Genomic DNA, 18,928 nt, shown 5'->3' on the forward strand with positions numbered 1-18,928 from the left:
AAGTTGATGTGACAGTCTCATGTCATTGATCCAGCAGTTTAGTCTTGACTGATCAGTTTAGTCAAAATCATTTTAGGAGGCAACAACACAAGTATATTGTCAAAGTTAGTTCTGTGGTTCAAGTAATGTTATTAAATGAGGCATTTATATGAAAACAAAGTAAAAACTATGCTTCATATTTAGATCAATTATTAAATCAGTTTCTGACTTCTAAGGGTGGCTAGTGGCACAGACGTCTAGATGTCAGACTTGAATCATCTTCAGATACAGTAGGGCAGGTAGGGACAACCTGACAGATCTTCCTGTATTATAGTGCAAACACTTCTGGCAATCTTTTCAGTGGCCCATAGAACCACAGCACTAAGATTGCCTATATATGAGCTATTACGACAATTTCTTTACATCAAATCACTTATATTAAGTTTGCAGAGCTTCAGGAAAAGAGGCAGTTTTAGTTTTCAAATGATTTCAAGTCAGGAAGGTAGGAGACAAATAAAAATATTACTTTGGGGAGAGGGGCATCTGGGTCGCCAAGCCTATTAAGTGTCTGGCTATTGATTTTGGTTCAGGTCTTCACCTAGCTGTTCCTTGGATTGAGCCCCCTTTTGGACTTTGCCCTGATTGACAGTGAGCAGCCTGTTTGGGATTCTTCCTTTCTCTCTCTCTCTTCCTCTCTCTCCTCCTCCTCCTCCCTCACTCATGCTCCCTATCAAAATCAATAAACAAACATTTAATAAATGTGTTACTTGCAGAATTTCTAGCCAGGTATTGGAGGACACTAGAAGAAATCAGGATCTGGTCCAGGTTATGATGAATAGTATTAAAATGAAATACCTACAAAGATGGATTATTGAAAATTTTTTTCACTCTAGTCACCCTCATTTTTTACCAAACAGAGCCAAATTGACACTAATTTGATTGCAAACTAAATGTATTTTAAGAAAAAAACAAAACAAAACAAAACTCAGCCTGTTTATTTTCATGAGTGCAGCAAGTATAGAGCTTTTATCTATAGATTCTTTAAAACCAGCTTTACTGGAATTTTTCTTGAGGAAACACTAGATTGAACTATTAATAGCCTTTCAAGTGTATAAAACAAGCCAAATACTTGCCATCAGACTTTGTCTGCAATACCTATAGATTTGGGTGAATTCCTGTATTCTTGAGGTCTCCAAAATATCCAAGCATTATTGAAGCTTTTAGGAAATGAATTTTTTTTTACATTTATTTATTTTTGAGAAACAGAGTGAGACAAATCATGAGTGGGGGAGGGGCAGAGAGAGAAGGAGACACAATTTGAAGCAGGCTCCAGGCTCTGATCAAGAGCAGTCAGCCCAGAGCCTGATGCAGGGCTCAAACCCACGAATTGTGAGATCATGACCTGAGCCTAAGTCGGATGCTCAACCAACTGAGCCACCCAGGCGCCCCTAGGAAATGAAGTTTTTGATTCACCTGCTAAGGCTGTTGGGAACTCTGTAAGCAAGGTATCATGCTCATACTTCCAAGGGGCTTTATTAATGTCAATCAGATATTTATAGCTGTTTCTACCTTTGTTGTCCTTTCTTGTCATTTGTGACAATGTAGATAGACCTAGAAAGTATTATGCTATGTGACATAAGTCAAAGATAGACTAATACCATATGATTTAACTTCTATGTACAACTAAACAACAAAACACAGAAACAAGAGGAGAAATATACCCATGAATATTGACTTTGTTTTGAACCAAGTCCACACATAATCTCAAGAACTATAAAAATTCCAAGGTTGCACACATTCCATGATGTAACAAGTTGGTTGGTAACAATTTTCCAATCCTGGCTGAAGACAGGAAATTCCTAGATCGAAATCTAAGGATCTTATGGGTCACAACACAGCAAACACCTTCAACTTCTTGATCACTTTAATTTCACTTCTCAGCCCCCATCTTCAATTCCTATGGGTAGATGCTGCACATGCAGTGGGTTTGTGTTACATCTGTGAGACCCTGAGCATAGGAAACCCTAGTATCTTAAATGAACATCTAGCATATCTGCTTGAACATTGCTGTGGAAGGAGACATGTGTTTTCATACCCAAGAAACAAATCTGTCCTCCATCCAAGAGCAAGATGCTACCATTATATTCCAAAAATTTACATATATATGTACACACACACACACACACACACATAACTGGAATGACATTAAAATAAGAACTTTTGGGGCACCCTGGGTGGCTCAGTTGGTTAAGTGGCCAATTTCGGCTCAGGTCATGATCTTGCAGTCCATGAGTTCGAGCCCCGCGTTGGGCTCTGTGCTGATAGCTCAGAGCCTGGAGCCTGCTTCTGTTTCTTTGTGTCTCTCTCTCTGCCCCTCCCCCATTCACGTTCTGTCTCTCTCTGCCTTTCAAAAATGAATGTTAAAAAAAATTAAAATAAGAACTTTCAATGCTTCTATACATAACCCTTAGAGAAACTTAAACTCATAGAGAAGAATCTCTCAGCAATATCCACCAGTTTGACCTTGCTTTGGCTCCTGCATAATTTTCCCATGTGTACACCACCTCATCAAGCACTAATTCTGTCATTAACCTGACACAGGATCTGGAATAAGACCTATTCAATTTACACCACGAAACATTTTCCGAGACTGTGATCAGCAAGATTCAATGCAGAAAAATCAGGTGACCTGTAGCATTCACTTTTTCAATGTCACCGTGGGTACTACATTCAACCGGGTAAAGATATCCTAATACCCATGATGGTCTACCTTGAATTTCTGTAGTGAACTTTCTAAGGGAGATGGATGAAGAAACACCTGAACTGTGCAAAAGCATAGGACTTACACGTATCTGATAAGATGAGAGAATTTTGTATTCCTTACCCAGGCAGAGCAGGTCCTAGATACCATGAAATCATGGCACATTGCAATAAAAGGGCTGATAGTGCAAAACAGATCAGAATTAGGACATGTGTTCACCAACCATCTATAGGGAATATTAAAAAGTACAACACAGGGGCGCCTGGGTGGCGCAGTCGGTTAAGCATCCGACTTCAGCCAGGTCACGATCTCGCGGTCCGGGAGTTCGAGCCCCGCGTCAGGCTCTGGGCTGATGGCTCAGGGCCTGGAGCCTGTTTCCGATTCTGTGTCTCCCTCTCTCTCTGCCCCTCCCCCATTCATGCTCTGTCTCTCTCTGTCCCAAAAATAAATAAACGTTGGAAAAAGAAAAAGAAAAAAAAAAAGAAATAGTAACAATGCTGTATATAGCAAATATATGATTTTCTTCAGATATTCAGAACAGTACCCAAAATACATTTGCCTTCATGTTTTGCTGCTCATTTTGTAGTGACATACAGAGGAAAATTAAAAACTCAATGTATCTGGAAGCTTTTACTTTAAGCTCCTTCCAACCAGGTTGATGGGGCTAATATGAATGGTCTGGAAGTCACCAAAGATGCGCATTGTACCACAATGGATACACCCCTGGCCATTCTACAAACATATCAGAAATTGTGCATCAAAAATCATGGCAGAAATCTTTTCACCCAAAAGTTTTCACTGTGGTTCAGACTCCTTTAGAGACAATGACCAATGGGTTGACTACACTCATTTCTTTGGCAAAAAAAAAAAAAAAAAAAAAATCTAGAAATCAATGTACAGTCAGTAAAGAGAGAGATAATGGTAAACGAGCAATTGGTTTGCCAATATTCTACATATGCTAGAGTCTGTGACATGAAATTATTGCTATTGTCAAGACCTTGCAGGTCATTCTGTCATGGATATAGAGGAATAAGCATTGATCTAAGCAAAGCGGTTCATTTAAGGCTTTTGACATCAAAATTGACATTGAGTATGTCATCTTGTGAGATTTCTAAACATCACCAGAGGTAGAAAAAGACAGAGAAACAACAAAACTCTGTTCTAAGATCACGCTGATGTCAATCCATGTCAAGAAATGACTTATGCAAGCAAATGAAAAGAAAGCACAATACAACATATTCATTAACATTGTAGTTTGTTAGCCATGTTGGGGGAAAAAGAAAAGAATAGAAAATCTCAGTCAGTACACACACCACACAACACAGGGATTTTTAATACGTTTCTTATTGAAATTGTAAAGATAATGGTATTTTTAGAAAAAGAAAAAGGAATGTGACTCTGTGGTCTCAATATAAAGGAAGATTTCTAATAATGATGAAAAAAACCCCACTAATCATGAAAAGGAAGTATAGAGGACAAACATTTATGTTTCTTGATCTCAGTGGCTTACAGACACATGATCAGCTTGTGAAAGTCCCTTGAGATGTTCACTTATCAATTGTACATGTGACTTTACTTAAAAAAAAAACTCCATTAAAAAATAGAAGTAAATAGATAAGTATCAATGTATATATACTGACAAATTGATACTAAATGTAGAAAGTAATTTTACACGGTGACTAGATTTTAAAAGCATGCTTCAAAAAAAGCATGCTTTAATTTCTATCTAAAGCAATATGTTACTGAGTACACAATGTCCACAGAAATAGAATGATATGTAGAAGTATTTTCTGAATATGAATACAAGAAAACACAGGTAACAAAAAATAAAAAAAAATGTATATAAGATGTAAGAAAAACAAACGTGGTAAATCTAAGCCCCAATATCTTCACTGGAATATTAACATAAGTAAACACTATGTTCCTGGTAACACTAAACTTTGCTTGAAGATAGTACATTGGAATTTTCCTAGAACTATACCTAAAACAGGATGATAAAATTGAAAAAACAAACAAAAAAGACAAACAAAAGCCATGTAGTCATAACCAAACAACCAGCAAGACAATATATCATATAAAATAATTTTTAACAAACAAGGATTTTGTAATTATACTAATAGTGTTATTTTCAATATTAAGTTACATTATTTCAACATTTTACTTCATGGATAACAAGCAATCTGTGTGTATGCATATTTATACATACACACACACAGATATATACCCCCCAAATATAAATAAATAAATAAATACACACACACACACACACACACACACACACACACACACACATATACTTATGTGTATATATGCATGTATCTGTGTGCGTGTATGTGTATATATAAATATATAAATATATAAATATATAAATATAAATATATATATATATAACACATACATATATATGTGTGTGTGTGTATACATGTACAAATATAAACACATGTATATACGGAAACCTTTCTTTTTTAGCTCATGAGACATAAAAACATTCATCACAGAGAACTGACAGATTGACATCATTAGGATGGTGACATAGGTAGTTCCCACTTCAGTACTTCTCAGAAGAAACTGAATTGGCAATTATTCACATTAGACATCACTGGGCAAATCTCAATACCCCAACATAACAGGTAGTGAAAATGAATTCTTCTCCTTCCATTGAACAAATGTAAATGGGAGTAGAACATGCTACTGTACTTTATTTTACTGGTTTCTACAACTGATAGACATTCTTTTTCCACTCAGGTCCAAATGCGTGTAAGGACGGCCTAGGCCATGAAACAACATAGGGACATCTAGCCTAAAAACTGGGTAGGCTGTTTAGAGCAGAAATATGCTCAGTATTGGTGACTGGTGACCTGCTTCCAGACTAATCAGTGCTCTGCACACAGTTCAGAGACAGGATTAAACTTGTCACAGGGTTGGGGCACCTGGGTGGCGCAGTTGGTTAAGCGTCTGACTTCAGCCAGGTCACGATCTTGCAGTCCGTGAGTTCGAGCCCCACGTCGGGCTCTGGGCTGATGGCTCAGAGCCTGGAGCCTGTTTCCGATTCTGTGTCTCCCTCTCTCTCTGCCCCTCCCCTGTTCATGCTCTGTCTCTCTCTGTCCCAAAAATAAATAAACGTTGAAAAAAAAATTTTAAACTTGTCACAGGGCCAAGTGGAAGTGAGGGAGGTTTCTGCCAGCTGTGGGTCAGGATCCTTGGAAGGTCACCCATCAACACCAGGTCAGACCTATGTTGGGCTTATATACGTGCAATGTCAGTGCTTTCGGGAACTACCCACGGGTCTTTCTGGTTCTATTAGTGTCCAGCAGCTTTCTTCTTCAACATCAACTTTGTCATATGACATCTTCAAGCTATGCCCACAATGTTTAAGTCATCCAATATCCCCTCTCCATCAACCCCCATACATCTGGGTCTGTCAAACTACAGTTACCTATGGCATCCAACAGCATCTAGTCCTTAGTACCACTGGGGAATTCATTAAATCACAAAGAAAAAAGGATCTGACTTCCCTCAATCCCAGAAAACCACCATGTTGGTTCCCAAGTCCACATCTCTGTCACAAGAAGTTTCCTAAGACCTTACAGTGACCAAAGGGAGCCTCCTACTCTGTCCTTCCTTGCCTTTCAGGACTTCTCCATATTTGCTTTTAGTAAGATCTATCTTCCTCTCAAAATATACTATCCTCATGTTTTATCTGTCCTCACAACTCTCTCAGTACCAAGTGCCTGAAATAATCCTGTGGTCCATTGATGGTGTTTTTTCTGTTCTTCCAGGGAAGTGGTGACAAAATGGTATTTAAATATTAGAGATGGACTCAAATGATCTAATTACCAACCATTTCCTATTATATTAACAAATTCTAGAGGCACCTGGTGGTTCCATCAGTTTAGCATCGGACTTCAGCTCAGGTCATGATCTCACATTTTGTGAGTTTGAGCTCCGCATCAGGTTCTGTGCTGACAGTGCAGATTCTGCTTGGGATTCTTTCTCTTTCCCTCTGTCTGTCTGTCTGTCTCTCTTTCGCAAGATGATTAAATAAACTTAAAAAAATTAAAAATTCCAAGCTATTAAGAACACACAAGTGCCTACAGGGCTTACATGGGAGGGGAAGATTCTCCTTAACACAGCAAAGAAAAACACTGTGATGGCTACATCAGTGGAATGGGGATGAGGAGACAGAAGAACTGGAGATGACTTGTAAAGAAAATGAGTAAAATTTATCCTTCTATAACTCAGTCTCTCATGCAGCCTAGGACAGATGTCCTTCCCCACAAAAAGAATTTGTGCCAATGCTTCAGCCTAGATGTTTTTTATTTCTTACCTTGGACTGCACCAATCTTAATAGAATATTGTTTTCTTCCTACATTTAGAACATCTACTAAATTCTCAGCACTGTCCATGTCTTTTTCCCTTGAAATAAATGTGAAAACAACCCATGACTCTCCAAGTTTCCACCTTATCAAATTGTCCTACTAAAGTGAGTAACATGGATGGTATCATTTCCAAGAAGGGAAAAGAACATTAACTAAAGAAATCTTACTCAGTGTTCTTCTCCAATTGAGAAGGAAGGAAATGTATTGGTTAAACTACATGGAATATGCTCCCTGTAGAATTACTCCTATATTCAAATTAACATTTGATCACCATGTCATTTCATGCAAATAATCTTAAAATCCCTGAGCAAGTCATATAAGCAACAGTTCATGAACATTGGAACATGAAAACAGAGTAGATCCTACATGACTAATAGCCAGGTAGATAAGACAGGATTTGTATGGGGAGATTCTCAAACCAAGATACACAGAGATTTAGGGGATATAAGTTTAATACAATGTAGAGAGAATTATTCCCATTATAAATCTGTAACATTTTTGATTGTCAGGAAATCATCAATTTTGAAATTTGAAATATCCTCATTTGAACTAATATTCCCATTCCTTCTGAAGATACAGGTTTGCATACACACATATACACATGCATACTTCTTCCTAATTAGTACCGTCACTCCAAAATCCATCTTTAGCTTAATATAATATATTGCATTCTGGGCTTATCAAAATCATAAAACTCTGTTCTGTATGCTCACCAAAACCACACAAGCAAAACCAAAACAAAACTAAAAAACACATAGGATAAGACTAGTGATTGAGAATTCTGTAGATATGTCTTACATTTGTAGTGACTTTGTTGAATTAACAATTGTTAAGTAGAACCCCTGTGTATTATTTTGTGAGCCATGGATCAACAAACAACAACAATAACAACAAATTGAAATAATTTACTGCTCATAGATAATGGAGAATGTACACAATATGCCATGAGAGTAACATGGAGAGGTCAAGATTGAGTACAGGGAGAGAGAATGGCAGGGATTGGGGCAGATGCCTTTTTGGGGCACATGGTTGAACTACTTCAGAGTTCCTGAGCTAAGTCTAGAGTGCACAATTCAGATAAAAATGAAGGGAGAATTGCAGACTCTGTGGGACTCTTCTCTAAGGGACGCACAAGGTAAATATACTGAGAGTGGGAACTCTTATACAAATGATGATCGGGGAATTCCTATGAAGAACTTATATTTGCTTGTGACTGTGGGGCTGTTCTCTAGTGTGTTTGCTATTAGGTGGAGCTAGAGTCAGTTCAAACCCCCTGCAGTCAGCCTGGTTATACAAAATGGATTCCAAGGCAGCAGTATCAGGAAATTGTTCAGGTACATTCTCAATAATACTCCTATATCATCCTTATTAAAAGCACCTAAAGCCCCAGCACTTACAAAAAGGAAGAAAAGATATAATATGTAAACTTTGGGAAAATTAAGTTCAAATAATTGGAGGTTTAACACCACTGGGAAAAGAGATTATTAGTGATATCACCCCACTGCTTAAAAAGCACCCCTTGAATAATGCAGGTGTTTGGTGTTCCCACCACCCATGCAGCTGAAAATCCGTGTACAAGTTTGACTCCCCAACACGTTATTTTAATAGCTTACTATTGAAGAGAAACCTTATCAAAAATAGTCAGTTAACACATATTTGATATGTTATAGTTGCTGTATATGGTATTCCTATAACAAAGGAAGTTCAAGAAAATATTTAAAAAGTCAAAAGGAAGATAAATTATATTTACAGTACTGTACTATAAATAAATCTGCCTATAAGTGGACCCACACAGTTCAAAACCATGCTGTATGAGGGTCAAGTGTAATTTGGGTTACTGTCTGTTTACCTGCAAACTTGATGAAGGTGGGGTAAGCTAAGGCTGGTATAGGATAACACTTCTTTCATTACACAGCATAAAATCCATTCAGGGTTATTAATGGGTATATATTAATTTCAAATACACTCTAAGCAAACTACTGCAAAATCACTGTATGACCTTGGCCAAAATGCACATTACTGTTTTTCAAGAACCATTCTTGTTCTTCTGATATAATGATCTGTGAGTTGTACTTTCCATGCTACCCAAATTAAGGCTAATTATTGAGTAAAAGTAGATTTACACTAATCTTACATCCTTTTATAGAAGAGTAGCTATACTTTCCTCAGATATCTGTGAAAATATCTTTATTTTAACTGCATAAATAATATTCTTGACTTGTAACAATTGCTATTATGAAGATCTACTCAGATTTTCATGAGTTGCTACAGTATTTTTTCTATACACTAATTAGCAAAACATTTAAATTCAGAATGTTTCTCTAACTTAAAAAAACTTTTTTTAATGTTTATATTTGAAGGAGAGACAGAGCAGGGGACAAAGAGAGACAGACAGGGGAGGGGCTGAGAGAGGGAGACACAGAATCTGAAGAAGGCTCCAGGCTCTGAGCTGTCAGCACAGAGCCTCAACAATAGGCTATTTCCATGGAAAAGTAGGTATGGTTTTAAGTTCTGGGGACTCAAAAGATACACAGAGATTTTCAATGGTAGAGGGGTTAGTGCCCCTTACCCTACACTGATGTAAGTGATCTCGGTATTTTAACTTTGGATTTTTCTCTGTAATAAACACTCTGATTTAGAATCATGTTTGAAAAGTGGTATTGACTTACTGCTTCCTGCTGTGAATTCTCTGATTTTGTTTAGATTTGCCTTTTCATTACATAGATTGCCAAATGTCTACATATTTCAAGTTTTTATCCTTTATAAAGACTGGTTTTTACTGATGTGTGTGTTAAAACCCAAAGTCTTTCCTTATTCATTACATTTCTAGGGTTTCTATCCAGTATGTTTTCTTTACTTAAGGTTCTGTTCCAGGTAAAGACTTTGCCAGTTTTCTTGCTATTTGTAAGTTATCTCCCCAGTATGTCTCATGTTGAATACTTGTACTTACAAACTAAACACTTCATCACATACTTTACATTTGTAGGGTTTCACTCAGTATGTTTTTCTGATGTTCAGGAAGTTTTTAGTTGTGATTAACAACTTTGCCATTTATTTATTTTTGTGTATGTGTACACCTACATATATACCTACATCAGTCAGCCTTCTCCCCAGTATGTATCTCCTTAGGTCGATAAGTTTTGAACCGTAAAGACTTTGCCTTGTTTAAATTTGTTACATTTCTTCCCATTATGAAATCTCTGCTGTTGAGTGAATTTTGAAGAACAATTAAAAGCTGTCCCAGAGTTATCAAAACCACAATGAGATACCACCTCACAGCTGTCAGAATGTCTCACATTAACAACTCAGGCAACAACAGATGTTGGCAAGGATGCAGAGAAAGAGAATCTCTTTTGCATTGCTGGTAGGAATGTAAACTGGTACAGCCAGTCTGGAAATCAGTATGGAGGTTCCTCAAAAAACTAAAAATAGAACTACCCTACGACCCAGCAATTGCACTACTAGGCATTTATCCAAGGGATACAGGTGTGCTGTTTTGAAGGGACACATGCACCCCAATGGTTATAGCAGCACTATTAACAATAGCCCAAGTATGGAAAGAGTCCATACACATACACACAATGGAGTATTACTCGGCAATCAAAAAGAATGAGATCTTGCCATTTGCAACTACGTGGATAGAACTGGAGGGTATTATGCTAAGTGAAATTTGTCAGTCAGAGAAAGAGAAAAATCATATGACTTCACTCATATGAGGACTTTAAGAGACAAAACAGATGAACATAAGGGAAGGGAAACAAAAATAATATAAAAACAAGGAGGGGGAAAAACAAAAGAGACTCATAAATGTGGAGAACAAACTGAGGGTTATGGGAGGGATTGTGGGAAGGGGGGTGGGCTAAATGGGTAAGGGACACTAAGGAATCTACTCCTGAAATCATGGTTGCACTATATGCTAATTAATTTGGATGTGAATTAAAAAAATACAATTATTTTTTTTTAATTAAAAAAAAAAAAAGCTGTCCCAGAGGTGTTATATTTGCTAGTCTTCTCTGCAGTAAGGATATAATGTACGGTAAGATTTGAGCTTTCATAGACTTTTCCATAGCTTTTACTTTCACACTGGCTCTCTGGAGATGGAGTTCTCTGATGTTTATTAGGACTTGACCCTTGATTCATATTTTTCCCACACTCATTGCCTTTGTAAGTTCTATCTCCATTATTAACAACTCAGTAATCCAAATGATAGCGTCCTCACTAAAGGCCTTCCTAGAACAAAGCACATAAATGCTTGCTCCAAATTCAGTATTATATGATAACTATTGAACACTGATGTTTGGATAATCTCCACTCCCCCCCCCCCCCGTGTTTATCAAAATTAGAGACTTTGAAACAGGGGGAATTATGCGTTGGTGGAAGAATAATGAACCCTCCAAACAGGCCTTCTCAAATCAATCGTATTTAGAATTTTTATCTTCCTTTTCAAATGCCAAATTTGTGGAATTAATCCAGTTGTATATTTGAAGTGCTTTCAGCAATTACTTCTGGTATGGACGAGGTGATTTTCCTGCATTTCCAAATGTCCTTCCAGAGAATGTGTAGGTTTAAAAATGGATTTTTGGATTTTACTTCAAAGACATTGTTCTGCAAATATAACTGACTTAAGGAGGGGTTTTCCCCCAAATGTTTTCTATACTTGATCTCTTCTAGCAGTAGGATTTCATTACAAGTAACTGTCTCTTTTTGGTTACATCCAGTATAATATACTTTCTGCATTTCTTATGCCTCCTTCATCTTCCTCGTCATTTTCTTAAGTAGAAATACTCAGAGACACAGCTTCTACTTCTTCCCATATCACTGTACCAAATGACTCTCCTTTGGTACAGGAGAGTCTCCCGGTGCCAACAAGCCTAGGGTGTTACAGAAAGATACAACTAAAAGACACAAAAGAAGTCATTGCAGTTACTACACTGACAGGCATATATGTAAAAAGACTAATATGCAAAATTAATACCCATGATAGGACAGCAGCAGAATAGAGAAATAGTAGGCAACAGGATTTTACTCTTTCATGGAGACAAAATATAGACCAAAGAACCTTCTTGAGTGCTCCAGAAGCCAGTTAGCAGAACACAGCACATCCAGACAAGTGTAAAAGAAGATCCACATTGAAAAAACAAAGAACGTGTAGGACACTTGCCTACAGCAGCTGCTCACCCTCCCTGACACTCCATGGCAACACTGTGAGAAAAGTCTTCCCTCTGTCGAGGAGAGAAACAAATGTATGTTCAATGATCTGGTTTCTTTGTTGTCTTGAGGGACTTGTTTCTGTCATGCACGGCATGGAAAACAGAAGAAATGAGAGCATCCTCTGGATACACTGTGGTGGCTGCTCAGACAAAAGGTGAGCATTTGTTCAAACACTGGGGAGACTACAGAGCTGAAGACAGAGAGAGGAAGGTATCACGAGCTCTAAAGAGTAACTACACTTTTTAAAGTTTGCAGTTACAGAAATTCAGACATGACAAGTGCCCAGAATGTGTCACTGTCCCCAGAATTACTATAATTTGTGTTCTTCTGTACAACAAAAGTCCATAATCCTGAGCCCAAAGGCTGTAGGTTTTTTTGTTTGTTTTTGTTTTGTTTTGTTTTACCTTTGGTGGGGTTTTTTGCTTGTTTTTTTTTTTAAATTCACAAATATCAACCAAAGATATAAAGGGATACAAAGAAATAGGAAATTGTGTTCCAACTAGAGGAACAAAATATATCTCCAAAACTGGTATTAAATTAATAAAGTAGTATTAATTGCTTGACAAAGAATTAAAAATAACCATCATAAAGATGCTTATGGAGGAAGAAGAAAAATAGATATGTAACTAAAATATACCAGGAAAACTATTCATGACCAAAATGTAAACCCAAGGAAACAAATTATAACCAACAGTTAACAAGAAATTGGGAGACAAAAAGTATAATTACTGAATTTAAAAATACACTAAGGGGTCAGTGACAGACTTGATCAAGCAGAAAAAAGAATCAGACAACCTAAAATACTCTTGTATTAAACTATGTACGAAGAATCAAAGGACAGAGTCTAGAGACTCATGCAACACCAACTGGTAATTCAATATGTACATTAAGGGAACTCCTGAAGAGAGGGGAGGGAAAGGGGGCAGAGCACTGACATCAAGAAGTCAAGTCTGTATGTGGAAAGAAGAGACAAATGATATAAGCTCAGTCAATTCACAGCAGGATAAATGTCAAGACATGAACACAGTGACATCTTATACTTAACCTATCAAAACTCACAAGTGAAAAGAGAAATTTGAACCAGCATGGAAAAAGCCACTCATCTCTTACAAGAGAGCTCCTGTAAGACTAGTATTGGGGTTCTCAGTAGAACGTATGGAGGCAGTACATGGGCCAATGTATTCAAGTATTGAAAGGTCAAGACACATCCATTAAGAATACCCTACCTGGCAAAACCGTTTTCCACGAATGTAGAAATAGAGACTTTCCCAATAAAAACCCCTCTGAGTTTACAAGTAGACCTGTCCTACAAGAAATATTAAAGGAGGTCCTTCTGGTTGAAATAATAGGATTGTAAATAGTAACTGAAACCACATGAGAACATAAAACTCTCTGCTAAATATAAAAATTTACACAATTGGGCCACTCAGTTGGCCCACTCAGTTGGGTGGTGACTCAGTTGGTTAAGCGACCGACTTTGGCTCAGATCATGATCTCAAGGCCCATGAGTTCTACCCCCCATCAGGCTCTGTGCTGACAGTCCAAGCCTGGGGTCGGTTTCAGATTCTGTGTCTCTCACTCTCTCTGCCTCTCCACATTTGCACTCTCTCACTCTCTCTCTCAATAATAAAAACACATTAAGAATTTTTTTTTAAATGCACAAATATAGAAACCTGTCATGTTGTAATGAGGTAGCACAAGTCACTTTAATTTCTGCTACAGTATTTTTTTTTTTCAGTAGGAGTATAAAATATCAGGGACACCTGGGTGTTTCAGTGGATTAAGCATCAGACTTCAGCTCAGGTCATGATCTCATGGTTCAAGAGTCTGAGCCCCACATCAGGCTCCATGCTTACAGCACAGAGCCTGCTTCCAATCCTTTGACCCCCTTGCTCTCTGCCCCTTCCCTGCTCATTCTCCCTATATAAATAAATAAACAAATCGTAAAGAAGTACAAAAATCATAAATCTAGGTAATAAATTACATATTAAAAGATAGAATTTGTGATATCAGTAATTTAAGGTGGGTGCAGGGATGGAGCTTATAAGTAGAATAATTTTGTATGCAATTATCAGTTTAAAATGGGTTTTTATATCTTTAAGATGTTTTAAGTAACCTTTACGTAAACCACAAAGAAAATATTATAGAGGACACAAAAGTTAATGAGAATGGTACCAAAGCATGTCCTGGGTACGACACCCAATTAAAGATAAAAAAAAAAAATCTAAACTTGATACACAGGTAGAGTATTATTATTAGTAGTATTATTAGTATTATTATTTTGAGAGAGAGAGAGCTGGGGAAGGGCAGGAGAGGGAGAGAGAATCTCAAGCAGGTTCCATTCTCAGCTCATAACCTGACATGGGGCTCAATCTCCTTACTCTAGGGCTCTCACAGCAATGGGGAAGCTCTCAGATTATGGAGGCCCTCACCGTGGATGTGGTGGACCTTCAGTGGAGCTGAAGGACAGTCCTTGGAGAATCAAAGAGCATGATGTGGTAGACAGCAGATGTCCCTCTGGGAGAGGGAAAGACCTAAAACTCGGCTTTGTAAATGAATTTCCATTCAAGGAGAGCTACCTGAACAACATTTTAAGACCCATCTTCCTCCTTCACATTTGGACCTCATTTGTGTCATCTGCTTCACTTCCACCTACCTGGGTGTAAGGCTACTGTCTCCTTTCTCTTCACACCCCACAGCTCCTTCTCTTGTTCCAAAACAATGACCAGGTCTGGTTTTGACACAAGACCTGTTTATCAGAAAGAAGGAATATAATTATCGCTGGAGATTCTATCTTTCAACCCAGTATTGTACTCAGCAAACAAGAAGGGACATAGGAGAATTCTAAAAAAAATGATTTCCCAAACAGAGTTGCACAAGAAAAAGCCCCTTTAGAACATGCAGGAGGAGTTTCAAATATTCACATCATGGCCTGCGTTCCAAGTACTACCAATACAATAAGGAATAAAAATTGGAGTTTAAGATTTGGGCAATACCATCTTATGCCACTCAATGTTTAGAATTGACATTAATCTTCAGAAATGGTGATGATACCTTAAAAAAAAGGGGAGACTAAAGCTGAAAAGGAAACATCATGAAGATATTTCTCTACATCTACAAATCCTTACCTCCTTCCCTTACTGCAGGAATCTCAATTTCAGTCATGCAAAGAGGAAGCTTCCAAGAGAGAGTTGTCAAAGGAAGGAACAAAACTCTGAGGGTGGTGTGGGAAATCTAGAAGGCGTTACCCTTACCCAAGAAAAGGAGGTGTCCATAGGTCTCTAACATCACATCCATGTACAGTTCCCTCTGACTGTGATTCAGGCATCCCCACTCCTCCTGAGAGAATTCTATTGCCACATCTCTGAAGGTCAGCAGTCCCTGCAATAAATACCACAGTTACAAAGAAGTGGCCATTGGCATAGTTCATAATGGTACCTAAGATGAAAGAGGGAATTATTGTCACCAGATAGACTACAAGAACTGACGTTCACCACTTACCTGCATGTACCCACTGACCATATTCCTCATTTCACTTAGCCTCTTTTTTATATTTTAACTTTTACTTCTGGCAAAACACCCTGTGGACACAGTCTCCTGCCATGGAAACAGAAAACATTCAACAAAATATAATGACTGTCCTAAGAAAGAGCTTGGGCAGGCCAATTTGAGCTTAAACCAACTCATATTTATGTATATGGATGATGGAGTTAACACATGGAGTGAGGACAGCTATCTTAACCTCTTGTAATACCAAAATCTCCACCCAAGGAAGAACACAAACCTCACCTACATAACACAAAGTATGCATAGAAGTGTTCTCTTAAGTCACATGTATGACATTATGTCCAGTTCTACATAAGATGACCAGGTTCCACTTCCTCATTATCCACCCAAATCTAAAATAAAAGGAAATCATCACACACACACACACACCCTTGATCTAAGAGTCTCCTTTGGAAGTTATTCCCTCTGATCTTCTTATCGGCTGCAAATCAATTTTCCTTTGTGTGACAACCCCAGCTGCTGCACTTTCTATTATGACTCTATTATCTTGGAGGATTTTAAGACACACAAATACATCAATTATGTGATTATTGTTTTCATTTTCTCAACATATAAAGCAGTAAATAAAAGGGTATTTCTGTGACCAGAGTGTGGAGTAAAATAAAAATTTATTAGGGCTTTTTTTCTTTTTGTTATTCTGTCATATTTAGCTGTTTTCTCCTTTTTATCTCCACCTGGTGATGACACTCAGTGGCAGAACATCAAGGGGACAGATGATTCTTTCTCCTCAAGGAAACTCCCACATGTTATCAACTCTAAAGACAGCTGCCTTAGCCTTTCCTAACTCCTACTAAAATTCTCAACTGACCGATCTTCCCTCATAGGTAGGAACATCTCTATGCCCTTATTCATCAGGAAGAAGCTACGGAAGAGGAGACCTTCCACTTTAACAACCTTAAAGACGTAAGGGTCAAAGTTGTTAAAGGAGGAAAATGATGAGTGATACAAGGTCAAGAGATACGTAGCTTAAATAAAACTTCCTTGCACCTTGCAGCCCAATGATAGACACCTGAGATAGGCAGAACATGCCCTTCCTGAAGGAAATCATAGCTGCTTTTGTGCCTTCATGGTTTTTTTTTAATTCAATTCTTGAGACAGGCAGAGTATGACATCCTTTATCAATGGACTGAAAGTTATAAGGAAATTTAATTGAAGCTACATTTCTTTTGCCTTAGTTATCATCAGAAGCTACAAGCAAAGAGAAACTCAGAAGAAAGAAGTTTTCAGCTGAAATGTGATGGTTTCTGCACATCGCTCAGCAAATCTAAGATCTTTAGGAAAGATGGGGGGAAAAGATGAACGTTATAGGGGAGAAATCTGGAAATAGAGAACAAGGACAGTTAAAGAAGTGAACAACAACTGTAAGGAAACAAACAGCTCTCAGTGCCTAAGAAACACCAAAGGACACATGATCACTGGTGTGTTCTGTTAAATCAGATTATCAGTCTAATTATGAGAGAATACAGTGGATTTATACAAACTTCAATCACATATACTTTCAGTAGAGGCTGCTTTGAGGCAAACAGTTTCAAGCAATGGATTGTAGAGGAGTCCACAGGGCCCACCTGGCTGAAGAGAGGCAGGCCCAGCCGGTGACCTGCCTTAAAATATCTATAGGCCTTAACTAACAAATGGATTCTTACAACCAGGCAGAATTACCACATGAGGGCAAATTCCATAAGTCACCATACAAACTGATCTTCTCCCTGCAAAATCAGCCCCAAGTCACTGCCTCAAGGCAAGAGCCTCTCCTCGGCTATCCTGCCCACCACTCCCTTGAGGTGTATTCATAAATCTTATTCTGCCACAGGTGAATTCTTTTCACCACTCATGCCCTCAGCACCCACAGGATCATTGCCCCATATTTGGGAGCCCCATCTGAATGGGAGAAACACCACATTTAGATGGCTGTTTCCCTGTCCTGTAATGTCTAGTATATTTTAAACAGAGTATCTTTTTCACATTTTACAAAGCAAGACTGCTCTCCCCCTGCTTTTTTAACTTTCCAAGTTATTCAGGCCTCATATCCATTCTCTGGTTTTTTGCATTTATTATTTGGTGCAAAAAGTTCGTTTTATTATAACACAAAGAGAGGACCTATGGGCACCAAGATCCACAGTGGGGTTGTGAAGAGTGACTATGCAGCCAGGGGAGGGAAAGGCAAAAGGGAGGTCTCCAGAAGGATTCCCATATGCTTAAGAGGACTCCTAAGATACTGGGGGCCTTGTATTTTTCATTTTCTTCATCCTGCTCTACAGAGAGGTACTAAATGGGGGAACTAAATGGGAACGGTTCTCCTCAACTGAAATCCCACCACCAGACCCCATCAGCAACTGGAATCTTGGACTCAACAACTTCCCTTTTGGATCTGTCCAAGGGAATGTTTGCAATACTTGCAGGACTTTAACCTCAAAGTGACAAGTGTTGACGTCCTAGTGAAAGCCTTGTTTGAGAGCATAGAGTAGATTCCTGCATATAGGGGAGAAGAGTTCTAAAACCCAACCTTGAGTATCATTCCTGAGAAGGTTGTAAAGCTTTGGTGAAAACATAAGGCAGAAACACCAAACACAGAGAAACCAACATTTGTGATTTCTACATGCATGGAATTTTAGGGGGAAAAGATGACACGGCCTCCGACCTGGAACACCAGGCTTACCTTAGAGCTGGCCATTTCTTCTTCTTTCCCCTTGTCCTCTAGGTTTCTTTCTCAGAAGGTATTTGTGAACAAATCACACATGCATTAGGAGAAAATGCCCTTAAAGGCACCAACAGAACGTCTTCAAAAGAAAAGTGCTCACTGGTAGGCAGGACTTTGGAATGCAGAACACAAAACTTCCTAATTTTTTGTGTCAGGAGCTTTTCAGAAACGGAGACTATGTACTTGGAGCCCAATTCTGAGTTTTTCTTCTATAGTTTCAGTGGCTTCCACTCCCACAGGCACTCGCAAATTCTGCTACAGCATAGGAACAGTGTGCTGCGCAGACCTAATCCTCCCACACTCACATAGAGGAGACCCTGTAACCTCTCCTTG

General features: G+C 38.3%; 1 protein-coding gene across 1 annotated transcript; it reads right to left on the bottom strand.

Annotated features, from left to right (window-relative positions):
- Positions 1-14,972: 14,972 nt before the first annotated feature.
- Positions 14,973-18,611, bottom strand: LOC125153462 (KRAB domain-containing protein 5-like). The gene is made up of 3 exons (XM_047836633.1): positions 18,554-18,611; positions 15,585-15,711; positions 14,973-15,079 (listed from the first exon to the last, which is right to left on the bottom strand). The coding sequence occupies exons 1-3, from the start codon at positions 18,566-18,568 to the stop codon at positions 14,973-14,975; spliced, it is 249 nt and encodes an 82-aa protein (XP_047692589.1). The 5' UTR covers positions 18,569-18,611.
- Positions 18,612-18,928: the final 317 nt, after the last annotated feature.

The sequence above is a fragment of the Prionailurus viverrinus genome, chromosome E2 (assembly GCF_022837055.1).
Source record: "Prionailurus viverrinus isolate Anna chromosome E2, UM_Priviv_1.0, whole genome shotgun sequence".
Lineage (NCBI taxonomy): Eukaryota > Metazoa > Chordata > Mammalia > Carnivora > Felidae > Prionailurus > Prionailurus viverrinus.